The 25,900-nt window shown below is 39.2% G+C and overlaps 1 protein-coding gene across 7 annotated transcripts in view; it reads left to right on the forward strand.

Annotated features, from left to right (window-relative positions):
- KLHL32 (kelch like family member 32) overlaps positions 1-25,900 on the forward strand; it is a 124,834-nt gene that overhangs the window by 12,153 nt on the left and 86,781 nt on the right. For 6 of the 7 annotated variants that reach the window (XR_007202256.1, XM_048297188.1, XM_048297186.1 and 3 more), the window contains 2 exons: positions 13,927-14,015; positions 16,522-16,702. Coding sequence is in view for 6 of the 7 variants with exons in the window: in XM_048297188.1 (XP_048153145.1) it covers positions 13,993-14,015; positions 16,522-16,702 (204 nt within the window). In the remaining variant the exon portion in view is untranslated. Of the gene's footprint in view, positions 1-8,987; positions 9,045-13,926; positions 14,016-16,521; positions 16,703-25,900 lie in introns of those variants that run through there. The other variant, XM_048297190.1, reaches the window with a different exon arrangement.

The raw sequence follows: 25,900 nt of genomic DNA on the forward strand, positions 1-25,900 counted from the left end.
TAATTGCTTGGATTTCTTTTGGTTGATGACCATCTGCTGGAAAATTTTGAAAATACCCTCACTGAAACTTAGTTAAAGAAAATAAATTCTTTTGCTCTTTGTCAGGAGTCACTCAGGGCTCAACTTACTTTCTGGAATAGGAATGTCTAATGCCACTTGAGATACTGATCCAGAAGGGACTGGGTGTCCTGTGTGTCCTGTGTCATCTTTCTCATATCCCCAGGAAGATGGCTTAGATACTCTATGGGGTCTGAAATAACAGTACATTTCTGTATATTATCAATTGAATTAAAGTATTAATTGAGTTTAATTGGAAAAAATTTTTTAAAAGTGAGTGCATGAATTGCTTACAAAGTATTATTTTTGTTTATCAAGTGAAATAATCAGCAAACTTCACATAGACAGTAGTTGCACTTGCATTGCTACCAAGTTTTCCTATCCTAAAAAAAAATAAAAAAGAAAAAAATACTTGCTTATGACAAAAGAAGTGTTTAGTGCCACGGGCATTTGGTTTGGATTGGTATTATTTCTAGACAGGCATTAAAAGGATTTCTAGGCAGTTCCAATAAATGGAAAAGACTGAACTTCATAAATGTGCCCTGCTGGGACACCTAACAGAGATGTGGAGGCATGTGCATTTGCTATGGTTTTGTTAGAATTTCCCCCTTTTGCCCCTTCTGTTTCCTTTTATGAGATAAAATGTCTTCAGGAAGATTGGAATGTGGAATAAATAGGTCATATGGGACTAATATGCTCTTGCATGCATGCACTGAGAAGACGTTCATAGTCTTCTCAGCTGAATCACACAAAGCACAGAATTGTCTAGGTTGGAAGGACCTCTTGACATAATTTACTCAACCCCCCCAATTTAAGCAGGGCCAGCTAGATCAGATTCTCCAGGACGGTGTCCAGAGGTGTTTTGAATGTCTCCAAGAATGAAGATCGACAAGCTCTCTGGGCAATCTGTTCTGATGCTTAGCCATCCTCACAGTAAAAATCATTTTTTAATGTTCACCAGGAATTCCATGTCTGTTAATTCAGGCCCATTAAGTTATAGAAGAAACCGTGTTTTAACTTGAATTATAAGTAGCTATTTGTAGCATTTAGAGGCTTTTAACAAGGTAATTGTTGCCCTTGAAATTGAAAAATAAATGTTATTTTTGAAACAAGGAAACAAATGTTCCTAGAGCCTTTTTTTTTTTTTTTTTTTTTCCTCCTCATCACTGTTTAGCTTTCTCAAATATAGTGTGATTCTAGTGATTGGCATTCAATTCACAAACTTCAGTTAGGCATGTAGGTCTGTCTCCATGAATCACCTGATATTTGGTGCTAGGGGCAGTATTCACAAACCCTAGAGACTTGCTGAGCTTACCAGTTTAATGTCTGGGTAGTGATAGATGCTTCAGAACAAAGACTCAACAAGCTGTAAGTTGTTTGCATGTATATAAAGGGAAGAACAATATGTCAATTTAACCACTAGAAAAAAAAAAATCAAACGTATACAAGTTTTAAATTCTTCACTTCTGCAAGTAAGCACCTAAGTGTAGCCTTATGCAGTCCTTTATAGGTGCCTACCTACATTCACAATGCCCTTGAGAATTTAAACAGCAACTTGTTTAAAAAAAAAGTTTGTACTTTTCTTTTGAAATTTAGGTTCTGGTTTGTTTTTTTGTTTGTTTGTTTGGGTTTTTTTGGGTTTTTTTGGTTTTTTGTGGTTTTGTTTTGGGGTTTTTTGTGTTTGTTTACATAATCTAAGGAGTGTTGATGCTACATTCACTTAAAAAAGGATCTGAGTCTGTCTTTAAATCTGTATATACCCAAAGGATTTAAAGTATGAATTCCTGGATTCTCTGAAAAGCAGAAAGTAGAGCATGTTCAAATCTGATGTTTTCAAACAAGAACTCATGTTTCTCTAGTAACCTATTTGATAGAGCTTAATTAGAGTAGTATTTTACTTTAGTACGAAGTATTTCCTTAAACTGAGTTTCTTAAGACATGTTGTCAAAGTTATGACTCCCACTACAAATACATCATATGCATCTTCACACTGAGTTTTTTCAGACTGTATTTCCTGTCACCTCCCCTCTCTACCTGGTATGTCCCTTCTGCTCTGAGAGGAATTTTTATTTGTTGGATTGACACTGGGTATTAATGACAGAGGTCAATATCAGAACATTTTCTAGGTAGCTGGTCTGGAACATTGAATAAAGTCTGTGTTAGAAGTGGAACATATGTTGAGTAAAGAATGAGAGAAAAAAGATCTCCTGTTTCAGTAAAATACTCTAGTATGAAATCTAGATTCTGGATGAATCCTTGGAGAGAAAGAATCCACTAACTCTATCATCAACGTGGGCAGGGCATTCACCTGTTTTCCGGCATAAGAGGTCAGGTGTCCTGATGTTTTTCCCTTGTGTTCCCAGCAGATATGTGAACCACAGAATCCTCTGGTAGGAACTGTACCATTCCCAACTGTCCTAATGCTTCAAAAGCTCACAGTCTAGCAGGCTGTACTCACAGGGAGCAGGGAGAAGGCCACAGTTCCCTAAGTAAATCTGCCCCTGATATCCCTCTTGAGTTGAGAGCATTTTTCCTTCTAGTGGTGTGGTAAGAGTTTTCTCCTTTATCCAGGTAAGGTTTGTACAGTCTTGTGTGTATAGCAAAGCTCCTGATGTTTTTTGTCTATGGGTGCAAAAAAAAAAATCTATCTGACATCTTCAGTGCTGCTTTGCATATCCCAGACCAGGCTTATCTGTGTACTCCTCTAGCTAGGCTAGTTAAGATTATAGAGGTAGCAGTGACTATATAAACAAGTTGCAGACAGTGAATATAAGAAATAGTGGTCTTACAGTAACAAAATATGTACATGATGGAAACTCTGTCTTTCCTAAAATACAACTGGTTTTTTTGATCTGCAGAAGGCAGTGTAAAACAGGGTAAAGAGCTAGAGGAGAGATAACTGTGAAGGCTAAACTGCTTATGGCTTTTGTGATTGCAGTGTGCAATAGAACTTGGAGACGGGCAACCCTCTCCATTCTCTCCCACTACTTCTCACCCACAAACAGAATTTGTCTGTAAGTCTTACTTATTCTGGTCATCTAATTAGTTGTGATTTTCTCTTTCAATCTAAATTTCTTTAATGTTTAAATCACATATATCTTTTCAGTAAGGAAGTGTTTCAATTGATCCGAGTTTGTTGTACGGAAGAGGTCTAAATTAGGTGGATCTACTTCGGAGCTCTAGCTAACTTCAAGTCCTGTCACTCCTACTTAAACTTCTAAGTCAATTATGAAAAGCTACATAGTAGAAATTCCTTTTATACTTGAAGCGCCTTGCAGCTAAATAGTAATACAGGCATCCCTGTAATACAAGAGTTTATGCTGGAATGGCATTAGCCAGGCTTTTAGAAGTTTTGATGCAATTTAAGTGTAGAAAAAGGGCCCTAAGGGAGTTCAAACATTCAAGTTTAAAGAAATGATGGAATTAGGAATACCTGTGCCTTTTCTTGTAGTAAGCTGATTGTAGGGAACTTCAGTTCGGGTATTGGAGAACTTAGCTTTTTGCCTTTTCTAGCATTCTTAGTTTCATGAGCATGTAACCCTTTAACACTTTTAAAAAGGTTAACTAAAGAAAAAATCTGGAACAGCTGTACTGACTGCATGGAACAGCAGTATGATTGGAACCATTAGCCCTAAGATCACTAAACTGTCAGGAATTATTCACTATAATCCATCACAATCAGCAGAAAGTGAAAGCAAATGTTCTGCAGCTGTTTCTCCACAAAAAAAAGGTGCAAAACTTGATGATCTTGATTTCTAGTCTAAAATCTAGATGAAATGGGCTTTAACAGACATTGATTATTTTAGTTGCTTTCTTCTAAATCTGATGGTTTTGTCACACGCACATTTTAGTCCAGGATCTTCCCTGCCCTTGGCTCTTTGTCTTTCTTCTGTATGTTTTCCCAGTCTGTGCTCCTGAGCATTCAGTCTTCTTGTCCAGCAATTAGAATTATTCCCTGATGCCCTCTGGCTTCTCTTCCTGTGATTACGCTGTAGAAAAATGCATGCTCTCTGATCTGTTTTCCCAGATACTCATCTGATTTTTAGATTGTGTACGATTCCACTGTTTCCCCTTCCCCTTTGCAAAAGAGGAAACCCAAGAAATAACTGTAGCTGGGCTTCATCACCAGCTTCCTCCATATTGTTTTTGTTTCCTCTTCCTACTTATTTCCCACTTGTCATCTCCCTCTTGGCCTTATCAAAATGTGTTTCATCATCAAGACGAATGACACTCTGTCCAATTTACTTAAAGCTGTCAGAAATCTTTTAATGCCTGTTTCTCTTAACAGAAAGGTGTTTGCAACTATCTTTGTTCTCTTACATTGAAGAGTGGAGGAATAGTCCATAAGCCAATAATGTGTTTAGTTCTGGGGTCCTCAACACAAGGAATGGTGACTTGTTAGAAAGGGTCCAGAGAAGGATCACAAAGATGGTCAAAGGGCTGGAGCACCTTTCCTGCAGAGACAGGCTGAGACAGTTGGGATTGTTCAGCCTGGAGAATAACTTGGAGCCCGGCCTCACAGTGGCCATCCAGCACTTAAAGGGGCCTTATAAAAAGGAGGGAGACTGACTTACATGGGCAGGTAATGATAGGACAAGGGGAATGGTTTTACAGGGTTTAGGTGAGATGTCAGGAAGTAATCCTTTATTTGGAGGACAGAGAGGTACTGGAACAGGTTGCCCAGAGAAGCTATGGATGCCCCATTCCTGGAAGCGTTCAAGGCCAAGTTGGATGGGACTTTGACCAGCCTGGTCTAATGGACCCTGCCCATGGGATGGGGGCTGGAACTAGATGATCTTTAAGGGCCCTTTTAACCCAATCCATTCTATGATTCTTTGATTCTATATGGGGTAAAATTGATAGTGATTTTAGTAATCAGTTACTCTATGAGTTGAATATTTTGTCAAAATAGAAACATGGAGGTCAGAAACCTGTTGCAGTGTTTTGATGTTTATAGAATTGCTGTGTAGCTGTACTGTTAGGTACAGACATTTTTTTTTCCTCTGATTCCTGAAATTGAAAGCACCCATTGGACACAGAGCATATATTTTATGTTATTGTAATTATGCTGTAAGAAAAAATCTACTCTTTGAAATACTGTCACTGTCCTGGAGGTATAGGTTATATTGAAGTATAGTTCTGCCACCCTGTGGCTACTGAAGGCCGTTCTTAGAAGGTACATGTTTACTTAACTGCTGGTAGTCACAGCCTTTTACTTTTAATATCATGAATGCTATTTCACGGAGAAAGTTGGAGTGCTCTTGCAGGTCCTGTAGAGATGTATGAACTCTCCATGATTTTATTGAAATATATAAATACTTGTTCACTGGAAAAGGTTTTAAACTAAAAGAGAGCGGGCTTAGTTTAGATTTTAGGAAGAAATTCTTTACTCAGAGGGTGATGAAGCACTGGAGCAGGTTGCCCAGGGATGTTGTGGATGCCCCATCTGTGGAAGTGTTCAAGGCCAAGTTGGATGGGGCCTTGAGCAACCTGATCTAGTGAGTGACAACCCTGTCCCTGGCAGGTGGCTGGCACCTAGATAATTTTTAAGGTCTCTTCCAACCCAAACCATTCTATGATTTTGAAAAAATCATGACAAATTTTCTAGGAAAAAAAAGCTTGGATTTGAAGAACAGGGTGTTCTTGTTGCTTTTTTTATCAAATGAAAATGCGAATCAAATTCCAAAAGAACACTCAGTTACAAGATACTCAAGTCACCTTATATTTTATTTTCGTTTCGTGAAGTCTACAGGAAAAATCTTGAAAGCATAGTTTTGCAAAGTAACTGAAGATTTTGGTTCATGCCAGCAGCAGAATGCCTTAAAGCTGAAATACCAGATAGCTTTCGACTTGTCCCTTATAATGACCGTGAACTCAATGTATGGATTAGATACTTCATTTTGAGAATAATTGTTAAGCCTATGTAAATATAAATGTAAAAGCATGTTTGTTGCCTAACTTTCAGAAAGATGAGAAAATAAGTTTATAGAAAAATAGAATAGTTTGGATTGGAAGAGACCCTTGAAGGTCATCTAGTCCAGTCCCCTGCCATGAGCTGAGATTTCTTCAATGAGATCAGGGTCAAGTTGTAATATTGTTCTCCCAACTACAAAAAATGGATCAGCTGCAAGTTATGTCCTGCTCCTTTCAGCAGGTGAGTAATTAGTATCATAGCTTAAATGATAGCAACAATTAGTGCTCTGAAAAGCTAAGATGATAGTGCACAAAGATATGTTACTACAGTTGTATAAAACTGTTATCTTTTTTCAAATGAAATATGTGAAACTGTGTGCACACAGCCTGGAAGCAAACCTCGTCTTCAAAGTCATCAAACTTCACCTGTGTAGTTTCCAGTAGAGTTACATGATTCTATATGTTTTTATCACTGGAATGCAACAAGCTCTTTCTCAGGTGGTAGTTTAGGTAAAATATGCCTTAAGTTACACAGATGACCATGAACCTTGCTTTTTATTTTATCTGAATGTGTATTCAGAAAAAATGTCCAGAATACTGATGTATTGAGATATGTAGAAGACATAATGCCACAAAGAAGATATAAAGACATAAAGATGTTGTTCTACTCGTACAGCCTTTACCCCTGTGATTTCATTTTATATTTTTTGTGGTTTAAGATCTTAATTATTCTGTGAAGTCAGATAGCAATTTGGTAGTAATAGAAAATAAACCTCATTATTCTAATTGACGATAGCTGATGGCCTGAAGATAGCAATGATCTTTCCAGTTTCACAAGAAAATAATTTGTAATTAATCAGAAGACTATAAAAGTTTGAATTTTTTACGGTTTTATTCTATATTTATTTTGCTGAATTTTTTCTTGAGGTGTTTTTACTGACTTCTGTTTTCCCAAACAAATCCAGGTTTTCAATTTTTTTATTCCCTTAATATTGTAATTTACATTAAGTCTAAGGGTTTTTTTCAGTACTATGAATGCTTTTTCTTGAAAGTCACTGTATTGAGGCACTAAATTAGTTGAGCAACTTGTGTTTGAGCTGAGTGATGGTTTCACTGACAACATTGGGCAGTGGCAGAGTTTTTCTCACACTTGACATTCTTGAACATTTTTTATGGAATGAGAAAAATATTTCAATTCTCAAAGATCTCAATGAAAAAGGGAAAAAGTAGTGTCTCCCAGGCATAAAAGTGTGCTAGTATACTCAGAAGGGCAGGTTTGCAGTCAAACTTTAAAGCTGTTTCCAGGTGTTTTCCTTTCGACAAATTAATTTGGCAGAGATGTGATTAAAAAAAAATAGAAGATAATGTCCTTTATTTTCTGTGAATAGTAAACTCTTATTTTTGTTCCTGAAGAGACCCTTACTTTGAGAGAAGGTGAAGTACGGCTTGAAAGGATGATTTATTCTGACTTACTAAAACCACAGGCAAAAGCAGAAGCTCCTGTGAATAAGGATCTAAGCCAGAACAGAAAATTGCCATGGGTAAATCTTAATGGTCTGGTTCTGTATCCATGACAGCCTCCATCAGGATGTGCTATGATGCCATTGTGGAGTGAAATGAATATAGTGTTCTTCTGTTAGCTTTTAAATGTTGCATTTTCTTTTTTAAAAAAGGCCAAATTGAAACCAGATATTTGGAGCTGTCAAAGTGAAAATACCATTTCACTGTGTACAAATGCTTTATCTTCATGACTTATCCAGTTGGTTCCAAATTTTACTTTTTTGCAGGAAGGAGCTCATGATCCCTTCAGTTTGTCCATGCATCTAACTTGAAGTGGTGTGGGTTTAAGTGGAAGTGTTTTTCAATATTTAATATACACACTTAGAAAAGGAGTGACTTGAGGGAAAGAAGATAACTGATTAAAGATAACTACATGAAAAGGCAAAATATCTTTAAAATTATTTATATATTCAGTATTTTTAGTCTTTTTAACCAGTTCTTGAGCATGTGAATTTTAATAAATTTCTCTGTAAGCGAGTTTGGCACATGGCAAATTTAATGTAAGCAATGTTGAGTTACTGTTTTCCAACATAACAACAGTCATAATTAAGAATGTTAGCAATATTTCATTTAGATATATTTCTTATCTGAACAGATACATTATCTGTACCCAGAGAAATGAAAAAAAACCCCCACATTTAATGTAAAGTTTTATGAATCAACACCTTTTTATGGTTACTGACAAGTGAAACAAAGTTTAGGAATGTAAGTAAAAGCTACCTACGTGGAATGAGTTTAAAATCTACTTAAACACTCAGGGTTTGGCTATGTGGTTTGAGTGAGTTAAAATTAATTAGTTGAAATATGTTTTTGATAAGCAGTATTGTTTTAAGTAATGTGGTAATGGATAAATGAGTGGCTTTCCCAATTCAAAGTGAAAAATTAAAGGAGAAGTTAGAGGGCCTTTCACATACTAGAGGACTTTAAAGGCAGAGAAATACTTAACTAATGCAGTGCCATTCTGTGAAATTTAGTGGTAAACAGAAGATCAGCAACTCTATTTGTGATGAACTAGGTGAAAGCTGCCTTAAGTGGTACCAGTGTAAAGGACTCCGCAGTTCCCGAAGTCTCACTGCATCCTTTATTAAGAGATGAGTGCCAGGGATCTCCCCAGAGAGGCAAGTCAGTCTCCTGTCACTCTGTGAGTGGCTCTGAAGCAGCCAGGGGCTGTTGTGAGGAGCAAAGGAGTGGCTGCTTGAAGACATCCCCAAGGATTTTTGGAAGCTGGCTCTTCTACCTCCCTCCAAATGTGGATCATCACAAGAGCAGAGATTGCATCTGGCTGCAGTGAAGATTTATGTATGTTGGCTGCCTGGATCTCAGTGAATTGTTTGAAAGATATTTAGCTCAAATTTTGTGTTGCAGCTTTCCACAGTTAAACTATTTTATTTATGTGGGATAAAAGGCACCAACTGCTCTGTAATTTTCCACCCTGTCTTTTAAAGGAGTTCTGATCTTGGCCATATCTGGAACCATGGAGGCAGTCAGTTGGGGTTTTTCTGACTTCTACATAGGTAATAGAACCCTTGCTTTCCCCTAAACCTAGGTGGGGCTCAGGGGAGGGGAGTGGGATAGTTTAGTAACTATCTGCCTAAGAAGTAGTTCCCTTAGTCAAGAAGAGAGCGCAAGCTTTTTTTTCAAATGCTCTTTTATTTTTGTATTAAGAACACATTTAAAATCAGGATTTTTAAATAGTTTATTTTTGACCTAACTAAAATAATGCTTATGTCATGTTTTGTAAGTGAGTTCACACTGAAGTTGATTGTAACTCAGTTCTTGTTTACACAGAGCAAATGGTAAAATTATTGATGAAACCACCAAGGTGGTAATTATTTTATATAAGCTTGAATTATGTAGAAAACCTGCCTGTTTTCAGGCATTATTAATAGACTGTAATTTCCATTATGAACATAAATTTTTTACTAGTTTGCAAGACAAAGCAAGCATAATTAGAGTGGAAAAAAATGTTTCTTAGGTACCCAGTATAAAATACAGAGCCTGTTTATGTTTATGCAACAGGGTAAGTTCTGTGATGACCTGGACTATGGTTTAGGCAACTCTGTAAAATTAGACATGTGAACTAGAAAAAAAAAGCTTGTTACTTCAGGGGGGAGGAAATAGTGAATTTTGGGACATTTAAGTTATTTTCAGTATAAAGTAGATTGAATGTGAGTTTAAAAAAAATTTTTTGGCAATTTTCGCGTGTATCTCAGACCTAGCATGTAATGGGCATTTTCTGTCTGGCCTATTTTTCCCTGTTAATTTCCACATAAAGGAGTATTTCACTATAACAGAAGGATTTAAGTGGATTTAAAGTTTTCCATTTAAACCAAAAGTCTTATCCTTAAATTTATAAACTAATCTTTTAAACTGATTTGATTACTTATAGTAGTTAAATTGAAAGACAATAGTATGTCTTAAACATTCTAATGCAAAGAGTTTCCTTAGGTACCAATCACAGTTTATATAATGGAGATGTATCTAGCTGTCTGAAATAGAAATAAACTGTTGGTTCAAATGATTTTAGAGCTGTTCTAGCACAGCGTATCCACACAACAGGTGGAAGTGCCTCCTTAATTTTTTTTTTTCCATAAGGATAAATAATGCTTCCAAATTTCCAGTTCTTAAAAATTTTGAGCTGCCTTAACTCTATGTGGCTAAACAAAATCAGTGTAGTATTGATTAAATGATTTCCATGCTGTACTCTTGTATACATGGTGTACATTTAAGTGAGGCATGCAGTGCTGGAGCTTTGGAAGAGAAAGGAGGAGTGCCAAAGTTTAGGGCAGGTTGCTTTGTTAGGGTAAAAACACTGAATGCAGTATGGGACTCTTTGAATGTTTTGTTAATTCTTTGATGCATATGCCTTAATTATTGGAGAAGGAATGCTTTTCCCTGCAGGTCTTCGTCCTTCCTCTGTTTGCTCTCCATGCTGCTTGTAGTTTGAGGTTTTTTTTCCTGTGTGTGGGCCAGAGAGTTTGGACTTCAAAGTTCAGAGGAAGTTGATTTTGTTCTCTACCAGTCTCTGGATGGTATAGGATTTCCTAAGGGCAGCCATCAGTATTGATGTATGGGTGTATACAAGAGCAGGTACATTGATCAGAAATGTTTGTGTCATTAGTTGACAGCACTCACTTAATACGTGGTGTTTTTCTGTCTCTTGAAGGATAAGGTGAATTGTCTTAGTAGAACATAGAATGGTGATGGTTGATGGTGAGAGTGAAATGTTCTGAAACGAGCATTGGAAAGCACTGCATATGCATTTGCTCAGTATCCAGCTGAATCATCAGCATACATTTGTTGCAGTGGGGATCCTGCAACACGCATATATCAAACCAGGAGTCCCGTGGAAAGGAAATATATATATGGACAGACAGATTCTTGATAGCTGTTTCAGAGATGTTTATTTCTCCAGCCGCATGGCCGGAGCTCTGCCGAGGAACTGTTCCAGTCACGGGACCAAGGGTCCTTCTGCCCGCGCAGGGAACACAAACCAACCAATGGGAACGAGGCTGAGCAGGGGCAGGGAAGCCCCGTGTCTGTGCCCTCAGGGCCCCTCTCCCAGGGCTACACGGCAGGGGAGGGACCCCAACACCTCACCCGTTTTATTTTAATAAAAGGAGAATGAAAACAACTGGATAAACATAACAAGAACAGTTTCAAAACAAAACAAGCCACCCTCCTGAGTCTTTAAATGTCCAAACAGATTCTCTGGAACATCTTAGGGCTGACAGAAGGGAGACAGAACTCTGAGCATGCTTTGTGGGGAAACTGAGGCAGGAGAGGGTTTAACTTCTTCCCTCCCCCTTTTCATCCCCCACTCGGCATTGGAAAGGGATTTTTGGGGAAACAATTGGCAAAAGCATGGTTTTGTGAGGGAAACCATGGATGAAAAAACGGATTGGGAATACACTGGGGGTAATAGGACATAGGGTAAAAGGGAAAGGTGGGATTAGGAAAGGGAAACTGTAGGGGGGGCTTACAATAGAGATACTGTCTAACATGACTACGATTTTTTGCATATATACTGCCTTTTACAGGAACACCATCAGGCCCAGTGACCTGCGATGCTTGTAACCCTTTTCTCCCTAGTACAATATTAAATTCCACCACCTCTCCATCTCCCAAGCTTGGGATGCATTTTTCAGGGTTATTCTTTTTAATAGCAGTTCTATGCACGAATATGTCTTGCTGGTTGTCACACCTTGTTATAAAACCATAATTTTGCTTAACATTATACCATTTTACTATCCCTAAGGTCTTAGTTGCTATGATCTTTTCCTTTTTCCGAGTGGCTGCTGTTTTCTGTCTCGCTGCGTCTTTGCTGTCTCTTTCGGTCGCTCCCGTGTTGGAATTGTCGGAGCTGCTGGTGCCTGCGCGCTCTTCCCGGGGTCGCGTTCGGGGCTGCGCGGGCCGGGCCGGGCCACGCCGCTCAGTTCTCCGTGCGTCGCCTCCTCTGGTCGCAGCTTCGCTGCCGCTGCCGGGCGCTGCACCCACGTCTCGGCCGGGCCCCCGAGCGAGGACTCCCCCGCGCCCCGCTCCAGCGCGCGTCTCGGCTGGGCGCAGCTCCGTTCCACCGCCACCGCCGCCAGCCGCTGCCCGCGTGCCGCCTCTCTCGGTCGGGCGTTCCCGGGGCTCGCTCCACCACGCGCTGCACGCGGCCGTGCGGGTCCCGCCGGGTCCCGCCGCTCCCGCCGCGCCTCGCTCCGCCACCGACACTGCGGCTCGCGTGGCTCCGCCCGCGCACGGGAACTGCCTCGCTGCTGCTCGCAGGGCGCTCGGTGCACGTGGCCTGGGCCGCACGGTCCCTGCGCCACGCTTCCCTTCACCAGGACACAGCTGACATTGCTCAACACTCTCGGTAACTAAATAATATTCACGAAAATATTCTTCCATCGGCATATATTTTGACTCCAGTATTAACTGTGTCCAAACGGTTTTCCAAAAGCCCTTGGTAAGAATTAAATCCCAAGAAACATAGAAAAAGTTCTTAAACAACCATGCCAGGAAGTGTTTCAGTTCTTTTTGAGCTTGAATCAAGCTAAAATTCACAAATCGTTGTTCAAGAATCATTTTAAGTTTAAGATAAATGTCCATATGCGGCTCTGAGAGCCAAGAGTCTTCCCACGGTTCCTCCATAGTTTAGATATGGAATAGCAAAGCAAAACCAAGAAGAGGAATCCAAAGTTTCCAGGGTTTACTCACACAAATCAGTCGCTTAGGGATCGGGGATCGTTCTGCTCACAAATCTCCACCATTTGTTGCAGTGGGGATCCTGCAACACACATATATCAAACCAGGAGTCCCGTGGAAAGGAAATATATATACGGACAGACAGATTCTTGATAGCTGTTTCAGAGATGTTTATTTCTCCAGCCGCATGGCCGGAGCTCTGCCCAGGAACTGTTCCAGTCACGGGACCAAGGGTCCTTCTGCCCGCGCAGGGAGCACAAACCAACCAATGGGAACGAGGCTGAGCAGGGGCAGGGGAACCCCGTGTCTGTGCCCTCAGGGCCCCTCTCCCAGGGCTACACGGCAGGGGAGGGACCCCAACATACATTCTCTATGACCTCACCCCTTTGCTCAGAATTGCGGACATTTTGGAAGAGGGAGAAAAATATGGAAATCTTTCCATTCTTCAAATTTTGCTGAATTTTATTACTTTATTGTATCTGAGTTACATTAAATTATCCACATATGGTTTAAATAAGCAGCCAAAGTAGTGTACTTTTCTTTTTTGACTATTCTATTAAAATCTACTTTTTATACTTCATATATAAAGTTGAAATGTTTTGTCAGCTGTGCTGGATGCTACACCATTTAAAAATTTGCTATAAAACCCCGTTTTCAATAACTTAGGTCTTTGGACACTTCAGTTGTTCTGTGTTTATTTATATGGTCACTTTAATATTTTGCCTTTAAAAAAAGAAGCCATTGTGTTTGTAAAAATGATTGTACTGTACTGTTTATATTTGCCAGAATGTTCATAGCATCATAGAATCATTTAGGTTGGAAAAAAACCTTAGGATCATTAAACATAAAAACTGTATGTTATTCAGGGAAGTAAACAAACAATAATACATGCCTTTGGCTTACTCTTCATATTGAAGGATTTTTGGTACAGTTACTTCCCTCCTCACCACTCTTCATCTTTTCTGAAACAATATGTGTTCCTGAGTTTGTGGAAAGCATTCCTCAAGGGCAGTAGGTACAGGACATTCAGACGGCAAGCTGTGAATCTCTAGAAAAGACTAGAGGAAAGGCCACCTTCAGACTGTACTCAAATCTAGCCAATGAAAGTTGCTTTTGAATTGCACATCCTGAAAGTATTGATCTTTAAGGCTGAGGCTGTGTATGCTTTGAATTTTAATGTTCCTCTCTGTTCTCTTTTTCTAGCTGGAACGCTTGCAGCTTTCCCTACAGGATTATAAGCTTTGATATTCAGAAGACCAAAACTGAAGGATGCCATCCGAGAGGTGCCTGAGGTATAGTACTTGGTAGTGTGTAGGAAGTTGTTAACACTTAGGATGATGTTTACCAAAGATTCAGTTAAGAAAGTAGAAAAGAGTAAAACTAATAATTTTGTTCATTACATAGGAATTCACATTATTAAATACATATCCATGTTATAATCTGCAAAATATTACCTTCTTGTTGCCACTTATCTCTAGCAAAGAAAATTGTGCCTGGGATTGATTGGAGTCCCATGGTCTCTTCATACATTATCTTGTTTATGCCTTAGTCTATGCTTGGAATTTTTGATTGTGGAAGCAACTGGCATTTTACATTTATGCATCTGAACTGGTGGCTGGTGATAATTTTGGGTCTGTGTAGTGCTCCACTGTTCAGGACATATAGCTTTTCCAGTTATATGAAATGTCTTCCAAGAATTCTCTCCAAATTCATCTTTCTGCCTTCCCTTCTCTCTCTTTTCCAGTGTAGTCTTTCTCATTTGTTTGTATCACCCATTGTTGCAATAGAGAATTTGTCATTTATAATTTAATTACTTTCTGGGAGCAGAACACAGTTCTTTCAGACAGAATGCTCTGCAGAATTTATTAACTGAATTGGTTTTCTGCAGAACTTGGCAGTAGTGTGATATGCTGGTAGTTCTGCTTTACAGAGTAGTTAACACTCTGATCTCGGAGCTCAGAAAACTCCCTGATATGACTGGGACACCTTAGCATTCCAGTTCCGTTCCCCCTTCTCTGCCATGCTTCTGCAGCAGAAGAAAATCAGGACTTGCTTGCTTTTATAGCTATTGAATATGGAATCAACTGACACTATCACTACAAGTAATCAGTCATGTTATGTTTTAATTATTCTATGTATTTTCATTCATAAATTCCAGTTAAATTGCTTTTCATGTGTATGCATGCTTCCTATGTTGCTGGCACAAGGGTTACAGGCAATTGATTCTTCACTTTGGTCACTGAATTGAAAAATGGATTATGATAGAACGCAGTTTAAAATCCCAGATGTGTGGATGATGGTGAAAAAAGCAAGAGGAATGAAGGTCTTGGTTTACAACACTGGGAGAGAGGCTGATAAAAACAGAAGTAAAGAGAAGCATCTCTGAGTGTCATTAATGTATTATACTTGCACTAGTTTGATTTAGTCATTTTGCTATAGAAATTACAGAAGAGAAATAACAGTTAAAAATAATTCCCTTGTATTTTAGCAAGTTAGATTTCTTGATAACTGTCATTTAGAATATCAGTTGGGTTCCACAGACAGAACAGCTGAAGAAAAAAGAATAATTTGAATGAGTCATTTTGAAATGTATTTAGGCCATGTCCATATGTGAAACCTAAACTATCAGAGAGGGAGTAGAATTCAGATACATGCTATTCCTGTGTTATTCCTCTTCAGCCAGCCTTCTTCTAGAAGTAATGTTTTAGTTGTTGTCTTTCTAAAAGAGTAGGTTAGATTAGAGCAAACAGTCTGCAAGGCAGGTCTGAAGTAGTTTACAGGTACCCAAGGTGCAGGAGTAGGATAGGCAGAGAAAGGAGAATATAGCAGCCACACAGCTGCTGTATAGTATGTATATGCAGTGAATTACATGATTGTACTGGAAAGATGATGGGTTATTCACCCCTTAAAAAAAAAAATCTTGCCTTTGAGTTACACTGAGATGACTCTGTAAACTCACCTTCTATAAACACAAATACGGATTCTCTGGCAATATAAATTGGTAGTCTCACAGAGTTCAAATCAATTGCATTGTTTTGTATCAAAGAGGATTTGCTGATATGTTTTGATTTGTTTCCATTTGCATCAACAGTTATATTGTCTCTTCCTTCTGCTACGGAAAAAGAAAGCTGCAATCAGACAGACTGGATTATATGCAAATCTTATATTCATACATGGAGATATTCAGAGGTGGAGAAGGCCTTAGCATTTTAAAACCAAGCAAACATCCTTTCCCTACCCCCAACACAAAACAGAAAATTGAAAAAACACCACAACACTTCATAAATATGAATATCCTGAAGTGGTCTGAGAACATTCAGTAACTCAGCATCAGACTTAAACAGGCCACCTGAGACCACGAGGCTTCATTCTTTTTAGTAGAACTCCTTGCATACATACATATACCCTTCTTTCTACAGGTTCTTCAGTTTGAACCACTTAAAGTTTTCTGGTGGTCCATTGACCTAAGCCCTTTATTCTTCTCATTTAATCCTAAAATGATTCTGAATTAGTCCTGTGAGTTCAGCTGACTTCTGGTACAGGAAATGAAAAATCAGAACCATTGAGGTTTTTAAATTTGAGTATATAATCAGGTTTCATAATGCTTTGTTATATTGAGCTTTTCTTCTGTTGTTGATGCTGTGTAAACACTTTTGCCTGACAGGGTTCATGACATTTTTGCTTTCCAAGAATTATCAAACTATCTTGTTTTAGAAAAAGTTGTTCTATATTTCTGACAGAATGTGCTTGTTTCTTACATTTTTTTTTTGACAGAATCTTTCCCCTTTCCCCTTTCAGTGTTCAGGAAATGCTGACAGGTCAGAGGCTTTGTCAGTCCAGCTCCCATAACGATGCTGTCCTGGCAGCTCTGAACCAACAAAGAAGTGATGGCATACTTTGTGATATTACCCTTATTGCTGAAGAGCAGAAATTCCACGCACATAAAGCAGTCCTGGCAGCCTGCAGTGACTACTTCCGAGTGAGTCCCAAGATTTTTCACTTTATATAATAATATTAAAAATTATCATTGTGGAGGATGGGGATGGTTATAGATATCATATTGAAGAAGATTTAAATTTGAATCTTTGGAAAATGAAGGATTATTGAACATTCAGTAGAGTATACAACTTTAAATATCCATAGGAAAAAATGATAAGAACATAATTCAGGTTTTTATAATAATTAAGGGTAAGTCTTTCCCTTCCTCCCTCCCTCCTCCCCCAACAGAGATAGGCAGTACACATCTTTTTATGAATTTAATGCCCCAGTAAAGTCAGAAAGTGGACGATTTTTTTAGTATGTAGAAATGTTTGTAGAACATATGAGAGTTGTGATGAGAGGATGGTGGAGACTGAGGGAAGATGTCACTGTGGTCTTCAATATCCTCACAAGGGGAAGGAAGGGGGCAGGCACTGATGTCCTCTCTGATGATCAGTGACAGGACTCAAGGAAACAGCATGAAGCTGAGTCAGGGGACATTTAGTTTGGATATCAGGAAAAGTTTTTCACCCAGAGGTTTGTGCACTGGAATAGGCTCCCCAGGGCCGTGGTCAAAGCACCATCCTGACAGAGTTCAAGAAGCACTTGGACAATGCTCTCAGGCTCATGGTGTGACTCTTGGGGTGTCCTCTGCAGGGCCAGGAGTTGTACTCAATGATCCTGATGGGTTCCTTCCAAGTCAGTATATTCTGTGATTCTATGATTAGAATATGGAAGTATGGAGAGAGGGAGTTTAAATTTAATCTTCACTGTGAGGTTGGTGAGGCACTGGAACAGGTTGCCCAGAGAACCTATGGCTGTGCCATCCCTGGAAGTGTTCAAGGCCAGGTTGGATGGGGCTCTGAGCAACCTGGTCTACTGGGAGGTGTCCATGGCAGTGGGTTTGGAGCTAGGTGATCTTTAAGATCCCTTTCAACCCAAGCCATTCTATGATACTATGATAACTGCAATTTAATTCAGCTTGAGAGTGGATTTTTGTAGGATATAAATGGTTGCTCTCAAAGACAAAGCCATAGTAATTTTTTAAATGTGATAAAATGTATTTTCACAAACAAGTGTTTCCAAGATGTAAAATAAAATATTCCCTGGGAAATTTAATTTGAACAATTCCAGTCTAATTCCAGTCTAAAATTGGAGTAACTGAAAAACTGTGTTTGTTCCTAGGAAAAATATTCTTCATATAAAGCAATTCTACTAACCTTTATTATAATGTACCCACTCAAAATGTTGGACTTTCTCTAGCTCTGTAGTTGACTTGTATTTTTAAGTGTGAGTCATCCTGTTGTTAATCAGAGACTAAAGCTGAAATTAATTTAAAGGTCTATTTTCTCTAACAAAGTAAGTTTATTAAATATTTTGTCTACACTGTAATTTTAGTGTTATGAACTTCTTTATGGGGACCTTTTTGTCTTGTTACAATAGTAATACAGTGTCTGACAACTTATCTGTATCTTTGATTACCTGAGCAGGGTTTTTATCTTCCTGTCAACTCTCTCTCTCGCTTTCGGTTAGAATTTAGACTTAATTTATTCTGTGTATTTAAGAAATATTGTTAACCTTGATGTGTCTTTTGCTGTGCTGGCGTTGAGCGAATTGATTGCTCATTTTTTGAGCTTATCTGCATGCTTATGGGTTCTACTACAGCATAGTTCCTACTGCCATGGTTGCTGATGTTGCTTCATCATGGTGCCCAGGCCCTGCTGTAACAGAGATTGCTTTGCATTTTTTTTTGCTTTTACCCCAGTGCACTGAGAGGGATTCTGGACCTTTCTAGCTGTAGCAACTGCTGTGTATACTTGCCAATGATAGATATAGTGCCTGTTGTCCTGGTTTGTTTGAAATATTTTCATAAGGGTGCCATATCATCCACACCTGTGACACTCTCTCCAGAGCTCATTGTACCCTGTGCTTAGAAACATCATAGGGTGGGCACCTGTGCCTAGCGTTCCAACAGTGTGCTAGGGACAGCTTCTACTTTGGTCACTTATTGATTGATGTTGAGATTTGGGGCACTGTGATTTATCCTGTTATTTCCAGTTGAGTTACTTGGTATTGGCTGGACAGTTATTACAAATTAAAATCTTAATGCCATTAATTGCTACATAAATATTTTTTATTAAAAAAATGTTGAGAGAATGATTTATGCAGCATTTAGTAATTTGGTCTGCCTCTAAACTCTTATGGTTTGGTAGGATGTATTCTTCAGACTTTAGATATCAGGTATAAACATGGAACCTGTGATTTCGGAAATCAGGCAAACAGGTTTTTTTTATTAATAGACAAAAATCTTTTTTAGAATATTGTGAAATAAGATCTATATTCTGGAGGAAAATGGCATGTAAGTTACTATTCACTACGTTCCTGAGTCTAATAATTTAGAAAAAGCAAGCATTGGTTAAAAAGTAATAATGTTTTGTATTTAACTTGAGATTATAGATCTTTTTTATATCTAGGGGGATCTTGCCTGATTTGAGCTACTTGGATATTCTTTTTCTAAGATTTAGGAGAATGCATCAAGCTTAATTTCAGAGTTGGTGAAAAGAAACAGGCATTTCCAGAGGGTGATAAAGGAGAATAGCAGATTTATTTAGAATTACATGAATGACCATCTGGAATTGCCAGATCTCTCTCAACTGACCATAAAGGCCAGACTCACTTGCTTCAAACTTAGCTGTTAATATTATATATTTTTTACCCTTATTTTTTTTCCTGGAGGAATTCTTAGATGAGGCTTTCAGATTTTCTATCCCTGAAGTCATTTATGAAGAACTCATTGCCATGTGAAATTTGCCTTTCACTATTTTTTGTGAGAAATCATCACAGGACTGCAGTGAATGGAATTCTGGGAACATCAGGTGTTGGGAGTTTCCTTGAATAACACTGAGATGACACAAATATACGTCAATGTGACACAAAGAACTTGCCTACCATAGCTTCTGGTTTCTACAGCTCAAAGATTTGCTTAATATCCCAGCCTCTTTTCAGCTCTGTGTGGAGAGGCTGTCATCCAGTTCTTATGATTTCACAGGTGTATTGGGCTTGTGTGGCCTTGGGAGCGGGGGCCTACGGGGGGAATTCTGTGAGAAGTTGCCAGAAGCTTCTTTTATGTTCAGTAGAGCCTGGCTCCAGGATGGACCTGCTGCTGGCCAGGGCCGAACTAAGCAGGGATAATAGGAGCACCTCTGTAATCTGTTAAGAAGGGGAAAAAAAAGTTATTGTGCAGGTGTAATTGTGGCCAGAGAAGAGCGGGATGAGACTATGTGAGAGGAACAACTGTACAGACACCAAGATCAGTGGAGAAGGAGGGGGAGGAGGTGCTCCAAGTGCTGGAGCTGACATTCCCCTGCAGCCCATGGTGAAGACCCTGGTGAAGCAGCTGTCCCCCTGCAGCCCATGGAGGTCCATGAGGATGCAGAGATCCACCTGCAGCCTGTGGAAGAGACCCAAGCCAGAGCAGGTAGATGCCTGAAAGAGGTCTGTGAACCCCTGGGAAACCTGTGCTGGAGCTGGATCCTGGCAGGGACCTGCAGACCCGTGGAGAGAGAAGCCCATGCAGGAGCAGGTTTCTTGGTAGGGCTTATGACCCTGTGGGGAACCCATGCTGGAGCAGCCTCTCCTTGAAGGACTGCACCCCATGGAAGAGTGACCCATGCTGCAGCAGTTTGTGGAGGACTCTTGTCTGTGGGATGGGCTCACACTGGAGAAGTTCATGGGGAACTGTCTCCCCTTGGAGGGACCCCATGGTGCAGCAGGGGAAGGACTCCTCTCCCTGAGCAGTGGAAGAAGCCACAGGTGCTGAAGTGACCGTAACCCCCATTCCCTGTCTCTCTGCGCTGCTGGGGGAGGAGGGAGAGCTGGGAAGGAGGGAGGGGTGCAGGGAAGGTGTTTTTAAGATTTATTTTACTTCTTGCTATCCTGATTTTGTTAGTAATGAATTCTATTAATATCCTCAATTTGAGTCCACTTTGCCTATGATGTTATTTGCTGAGTGATCTCTCCTATTCCTTAACTCATGAACACTTCATTATATTTTCTCTCCCCTGTCCATTTGTGGAGGGGAGTGAGAGAGATGCTTTGGTGGGTGCCTGGCATCCAGCCAGCATCCACTACAGTCTTTTTTTCAGGTCTCCAGAAATATGTTCTATTCTACACAGGGTTCTATCAGAATGAATAATTTGTTTTCCATTTTTTTGCTACTATGATAAAACAGCTTCTGCAAGAGACTGGATGTTTGCGTTCTATGGAGGGTTTGTACAGTTTTCTGCAGTTTTGTTCTGTGTCTGCTTTGATTCAGATGGAGCTACTTCTTAAATTGGAGTGTTTTCTTGAGCAGCATATTTTCTTTGAAATTGACACTTATGTCTTTTACTGGAAAGAACAGTTGTTAATGCTTTGGAAGGCTAACTAAATGTGTGTCATGTTACAGACTGGGGGAATTGGAGCCACTGTGAGGAAGAGTGAACAGAGAAGGCCAGAGGTTTCCTTATCAAATTTTCTTTGAGATTATAGTCTGGAGTAAAATCTTTTGCTTTTCTAAGACAAGCTGAAGACCTGAGCTTCAGCAAAATACTTAAAGGCCAGCCTTCTAGGATAACAGCAGGCCATCCATCTTTCCTGTTGGTGTAGTTAGTCTCATAGTTCCAGCTGTACAGAAACATTGACATTTAAATCCTAAGCGTAGCTCCTGGTTTGGGAGCTTGTTACATTTGTACACCAAAATTCTGTGGGTTCTTTCATCATGAAAAAAAAACCCCTTAGGAAATTGAATACAAAGACTGCATATACGGAGTTACACTGCAAGATTAAACACTTGAAAATTAGAGGTTTGTTTTCTGCTCCTGAAGTACCTCTTCTTTCAGAATGTGCTAAGGAATATAATAGTTATCTCCATACTCTAAAATACTACTATAAAGAGTAGTAAATATCTGTATTTTTATGGGTTCTTTTTAATGCAGCAAACAGCATTTTAAGCAAACTTTTCCATATTGAGATGCTGTGATTTGCCATTTGTCTCAATCTATTGCACTGAGACAAGGCAGCTGAGTTAATATGTGTGCACTGTGATAACTCTAGCAAGCTAAGTCATTTCCAATTAAAAGATTCTTCTGCTTTTTTCCCCTCTGGGAGCAAAATGAAATGTTACTGCATGACTTCATTAGTAGGCATTTACAGTGTTGGCAGGTGATTATATAACCTCAAGATTTTCTTGTACAAAATACATTGGTTTTCCAAACAGAAAAACTCCTTTCTTCTTCCTTACTTTTCATTTGAGTGGGTTTTTAGTTGCAGGACTTTGATCTTTCTCAAAAATATGCAGATTTTCTATCTAATCTAGATGAACAAAATTATATCAATTATCTAGGATAGATTTTAAAATGTCAATAATATTCTAATTCTTCTTCCACAATGAGCATGCTCAATTCTGAGAATAATTTTTCTTTTCTGAAATGAACCAGTAGATAATAGTTTTGCACACAGACTTTGTACTACTGTCACAGCTGATTCTTAAACAGTTTCTTCTTAAGGGTTTTCTGTGCTGACTTTCCTGCCCCTTGCTAGATGGTTTCCTCCTTTGTCCACAGCATTGCTGATTTTACTGAATATTTTACAGTGTACTGCATTGTTTCTTGATAAGGTGAGGGAATTAATTTTTATAAACCAATCCCTGAGGACTGAAAGGCTGATGGATGCAAGTAGCTTTCGAAGTCTTGCTATATTAATCATAAAGAGGAAAAGGCTCTCCCTGATATGTCTTAGATGTAAAGACCTAGTTCAGAGAAATCAGGACTGCCTGCTGCTTTTGCAGTGTAATGTGATTTTGTCTTTCAGTATTTTACCGCTGGTATGTGTCTGCTAAAGAAACAATACTTCCTTTCTATCATACCCAAAAGTGATGCTTCTTAGAAATTGTCTTTCCAGATAACCTATAAAAATGTAAGCTCTTCCCATTGGATCAAATCAGCTCTATTCTTCCAAGCAGTAGTTCTACTTGCAGTCCTTCCCTAGTCCCAAGCCATGTATGGATAGATATGTCTGCTTCTGAACTTCCTGAACAACAGGCTAAGAAGCAATGGCCATAAATTTAAACAAGAGAAGTTCCACCTCAGCCTGAGGAAGAACTTTACATTAAGGGTAGCAGAGCACTGGAATGGGCTGCCCAGGGAGGTCTTGGAGCTCCCTCTCTGGAGACATTCCAAACTCACCTGGACATGTTCCTGTGTGAGCTGCTCTAGCAGGAGGTTGGACTGGATGATCTTCAAAGGCCCCTTCTAACTAATGATTCTGTAATTCTGTAACTTACAGACTACCTTTCTAGCTTGAGTACTAGAGGAGGAATTTTTGTACTGAGTCAGGCTCACCAATAGGCTTGCTTTTCTTGTCCCTCTCTCTTGAATCCTTACAAGCAGTAAACAGATTTCCCCAAGCTATTTGTTTGGAAATCTGATAGTACAACTATAAATATGTCAGATGAACATCCCAGAGCTGGCAAACCATGCACCCTGCTATGATTCCTTGGATCTTCTCTTTCTTATCTTTGTTCTCACTGATGAAAAGTTATATGACATTTGAAACCTTTTGCATGAAACACCAAGCTCCCTTTCTGCCACCATCATGATTTATGCAAAAGTAGTAATATCCCAGCTATGTGGCATCTGTCATTTACTTATACATCCTTGCCATCTTCTTACTCTTAACATTTTCCCCATAGTCTGAGAACCCTCAAGACTTTTGACCAATTTCTGGTCTTTGCCAAACTATTTCATATTGTCCTGTGCCATTCTCCATTATCAAAGCCCTTAATTCAGAAACAGTTTCCAACTGCTATACAAAATTTTGGAACAGGATATTCTCATCTACTGTCTGTTCTCACTTACTGTCACACCAGCAGTTTTCCTGTATAAGAACTTTGATAAATAAGTCTCATTTAAATATGCTTAGTATTGACATAAAACTACTTTCCCCCCCTTCTTAACTCTCTGTTTAATCTTCCTTAGTTTCTTGTTTTTGTAGGTTTTTTTAATGCATTCTTTTTATATAAGAATGCTAACTGCAGACTTGGGAAGGAATATAGTCTTAGTAGTGGTTCCAGGCTTGAGATTATTGAGTTTATAATGTTCACTACCATACAGTGATGCTTTAAGAAACCGAAGGGCTGTTTTGGCATGCTGTCTAGCTGTTTAGCACTGTTTTTAAGCTCTCCTACACATGGGATCAGCCAGATGGATCACAATACACATGGTTCTGAGTGATGCCAACAATGCAGAAGATATTTTAAGATTCATAGTAGTGTCTGGTTTTGTGAATATGTTCCTTATATGCCACCTGTTGAGAGTGAGATGCTTGCTTCCCATTAGAAAAAAAAAAAGAAATTTGTCTAAAATACGAGGAGGCCTGGGGAAAAATAAAATTAAATTACTATCATATTTTAGAAGTTTAAATACAAATTAGAATGTTACTGCTAATTATTCAGTAATCCAGTTATAGTTGAGTGTAAAAAAACCTGCACATTCCTTTACTTCTCAAAACATTGTTTAATATAGGCACTTCAATAGTTTTACTAAGTTAAATCAAAGCATTGGAAGTATATAGCATGGGTAGGTGTGAGGTGTCTTGTGTAATGTTTATCTGAACAATCTCTTTTACTTCTGGAGTATATACAAAAATGATTTGCAAATGTTTTAAAGCTGTCTAAAGAAATACTTTAATATTCTTTCAAAATGAGAAAAATAAGGAAGTGTATCTGGGTTATTTTATTTTGTTCGTCCTTATCTTTGTATTTAATGGGTTTTTATTCTGTGAGGCTCTGAAGCAATTTTTCTTTGCTGATGACAGAATTCCCACAGCTCAGCACTGTTGATGCTATCAAAAACATCTACAAGAATCTTCTCTTTTCTGAATTCTGTATTCAAATTCCCAATAGATGTTATTCTGTCTGAGTAAATATGTTTCTGTTGCAATTCTCATAGTTCATAAATGAATTCATTGCAATTCTGTCAGTGTTGGATGGTAGACAATATGCTGTCGTATCATTTTGATGTTTTTTTTTTTTCTTTTTTGAAGTGCCTGTATGGTAAGTGCATGCACCATGGTTGTATATGGCAAAATCAACTCTGCAGTTAGTGAGATAGGCCATAGTAGGCTGTGGCTCACTGTCTCAGATTGGTGTGATAACAGCATGTGGTGTTTGGCTATTGAATTGATGCATTTTTTCAGTTTAAAACTAGGACAGAAAGGAGTCACTACAGCCATGTTGCTCTGGTTGTCCATTTTCTTTACCATCTTCTTTGCTTACTCCAGCCTGTTGTAGTGCTAGGTTTGGTTTAGCAGGCTGCAGCTTTCCCTGAGAGCTCAGCAGAGCTGCTTAGGGCAGTGCGACCATTGTCGCCCTCCCGTAGTCCATTTGGGACAGCTCCGTGGTTTTGCTCCGGTAGCTATCAGGTCTACAACACAGTGATGGCAAAGGAGGTGAGAAGGGTCTCCCCATGAGGGTTTCAGAAAATCTTTAATCTTACATCTCATCCCAGCAATCCCCAGAGCCAGAGAGACCCTGTGATCCAGGCGCAGGGGTATTTTGTCAGATCGCGGGGGCAGTACATGGGCGGAGTTGGGGTGCAGGAACCAATAGGGAGGACCCGAGGGAGTGGCCAGGGCTAGGAGAAAGGGAAAGCAGGGAGGAGATACGGAATCAGAAAAGCAGTGGGTAAACAGATCACCGCACCAGGCTGCCTCAGTTCAGTTTTGCAGTGCTGCCATAACAAGTGTTCTGAGTTTGGGCTGGTCTCAGCTTCATTTCTATGTGGCTTAGTGTTTGCCCATGAAAACCAATTTACTGGGGCAGGCCTGTGGCAGAGAAGCTTTTTGTACCTGTTTTCTTCTCAGTTTCTATAGTCTGGTGAAGAAGTCTTGTGCTTCAGAACATTGTTGGATGCAGTAGATGCGCTTGTATATCTTGTAGTCTCTGTCAGTATCTTCCCACACAACCTCGGGAAAAATTAAAATTATTCTGTGGGTGTAGTGAAGCTGAAAATACCCAAGGGAATTATTTGGGCAGCATATCACTTTTAGCTTCAGTGACTAGGACCCACATACCATTTCAATAACATGAGAAGTATCCAACAAAAGAAACAGAGAGCTGAAGCTGGTGTTAGGATCTTTTACCACTCTTGAAATAGCTGTT

Source organism: Corvus hawaiiensis, chromosome 3 (assembly GCF_020740725.1).
Source record: "Corvus hawaiiensis isolate bCorHaw1 chromosome 3, bCorHaw1.pri.cur, whole genome shotgun sequence".
NCBI lineage: Eukaryota > Metazoa > Chordata > Aves > Passeriformes > Corvidae > Corvus > Corvus hawaiiensis.